Source organism: Cajanus cajan, chromosome 4 (assembly GCF_000230855.2).
Source record: "Cajanus cajan strain Asha chromosome 4, NIPB_CcT2T_4, whole genome shotgun sequence".
NCBI lineage: Eukaryota > Viridiplantae > Streptophyta > Magnoliopsida > Fabales > Fabaceae > Cajanus > Cajanus cajan.
In genome coordinates, this window is record NC_138520.1 from 50,815,728 (window position 1) to 50,817,950 (window position 2,223).

At 39.3% G+C, this 2,223-nt stretch overlaps 1 protein-coding gene across 1 annotated transcript; it reads right to left on the reverse strand.

Moving 5' to 3' along the window:
• Window positions 1–569: 569 nt before the first annotated feature.
• On the reverse strand, window positions 570–1,661 carry LOC145957351 (uncharacterized). The gene has a single exon (XM_083073588.1). It carries the CDS (start codon window positions 1,659–1,661, stop codon window positions 570–572), a length of 1,092 nt encoding a protein of 363 aa, XP_082929714.1.
• Window positions 1,662–2,223: the final 562 nt, after the last annotated feature.

Sequence of the window (2,223 nt, forward strand, 5' to 3'; positions counted from 1 at the left end):
TGATGATTAACAAAGCCCCCCATTCCCGTACACCAAGGAGAAAGGTGTTGCCCCAACCTACGGGTGTTGAGAGAGAGTTCTTTCATGAGCTGAGATTTGTGCTTCCTTTGTCGGCCAAATTGAGCAAAAGTTGCTTCTGTTTTTTTTTTTTTTTTTGCAAGACTCTTCTTATGCAATGAGAATCTTGTGTAAGACTCTTCTGACCACTTTCTTATTTTTGTGTGCTTTGAGGAGGTGATCTTCTTATCTACCTTAGACTCAGATAATGCGTTGTAGATGTTCGAAGCTTTGATTAATTTTATTATCTTCGGTCATGTTTGTTTTTTTTTTATTGTGATTGATTTTAGAATTTAATATGTGGGAAGAGAGGGGAAAAGAATAAACACAAGAGGTTTATGAAAATGACACATATTATTGATGAATGTAAAAACTTATACAAACCCTTATTTTGTTTGAACTCATGACCATGGGTGAATGTCATGAGTTGAGCATGAATTTAAAGCAATTTTTTTTTTGAAAAAGAAAGAAAGCCCCCTACTCTAGTAATTTCTCAATTTTATACTCCAAGGTCATTCCTCGTCATGCTTGTGCAGTGGGTGCTTGTCGATGCTAGGTGTGTCGGTGTCAAATTTCAACCATCCAGCATCTATAAGTCCTTGCACATGGAATTGTAGGGTCCTGCATTGTTCCACGGAATGCCCCGAAGATTTAGAGTGATAGTCACACCTTTCCTCGGGTTTGTACCACGGCGGGTAAGGAGGGTTCATCTTCTTTGTTGGAGGTAGTCGGACTAACATCGAAGCCTCTAGGAGTTGAGGTAGTAGCTCTGTGTATGTGATAGCGATTTTGTCTACTACTTTGTCGTCTCTAGGCTTTGCCTGTGGTGTGGCTTGACTTTTTGGAGTAGAGATGACGGCGTGGACCCCTTCTTCCCTCTTCTTTTCATAGACTTTCCTGGGGTCATAACTTGTCAAAGCCTTCCCTATCTTCCCGCTTTTTAAGCCTTGCTCAACCCTTTCACCTATGGTGACTATATCGGAAAAAAGGGTTGACGTGTTCCCTATCATCTTGTCATAATAGGGTCCACTTAAAGAGTCAATGAACATTGTCACCATCTCTTTGTCAGATAATGAAGGCTCTATTTGTGCAGCCAATTCTTTCCATCTTTGTGCATAGGTTTTGAAGGACTCATCGCCCTTCTTGCTTAAGCTTTGTAAATCAGACCTATCAGGAATTAGGACAATGTTATACTTGTATCGACGGAGAAAAGCATCGGCTAGCTGTTTCCATGTCTGGATCGTCCCTCCATCCAGCTGCGTGTACCAGTTAAGAGCAACATCTGAAAGGCTTTCCTGAAAACAATGTATCAGGAGCTTTTCATTGCCCACGTAGACTGCCATCTTCCTACAGTACATTGTCAGATGTCCTTTTGGACAACTAGCCCCGGTGTACTTTTGGAAGTCAGGGATTTTGAACTTGGCGGGGAATTGGATGTCCTGCACTAGGCACATATCCGCAACCTCTTGAATGTCAAAATTGTCGCCTTCCACAACTCTCAGTCTTTCTTCCAAGGCGTTCAGATGATCTTTGGAAATGTCACCAACGTTACTAGTACTATTGTCGTGCTGCAATTTGTTCATGGCCTCAAGCATTCTAGCCATTTGTTCCTTGAGCTATCCGTGCTCCTCATTGAGGACACGATTTCTTTCCTCTAGGTCTTCCATAGCTTTTATCTTTTGAGCTCGTGTGAGTACGGAATGTTGAAAAGCCACCTTTATGGGACAAGATAATTTCTTATCAAGCTTATTTAAATGGTAATGCATGAAAGGAGTTTCTATCAAAGACTTGATGGCTCATCCTTGTCGAGAGGTAAGTTATCGGTGTTCCTCTTCATAATATTTTATGATGTGACAGAGGTCACACTGATTTCTCGTCTTTGATACAAATCCCCTTGTGATCCTAAATATATGATATACATGTTCCTTTTTTTTATTATCTTTTTATTTATTTATTTTTTTATTTTGTAGAAAATGCATGATGCCCCTCCCTTTTTTTTAAAAAGAAGGAATGTATGCTTCTCACAAATCTTATTTTCACACTAGGTTTTCTCTCATATGATAATGCATTTTTAATTTTTGTGTTTTTTTCTTTACCTTAGGGGAATTATAAAAAATAAATGAATGATTTGAATAGACAAAATGCAACAACCATATGCTCATACAA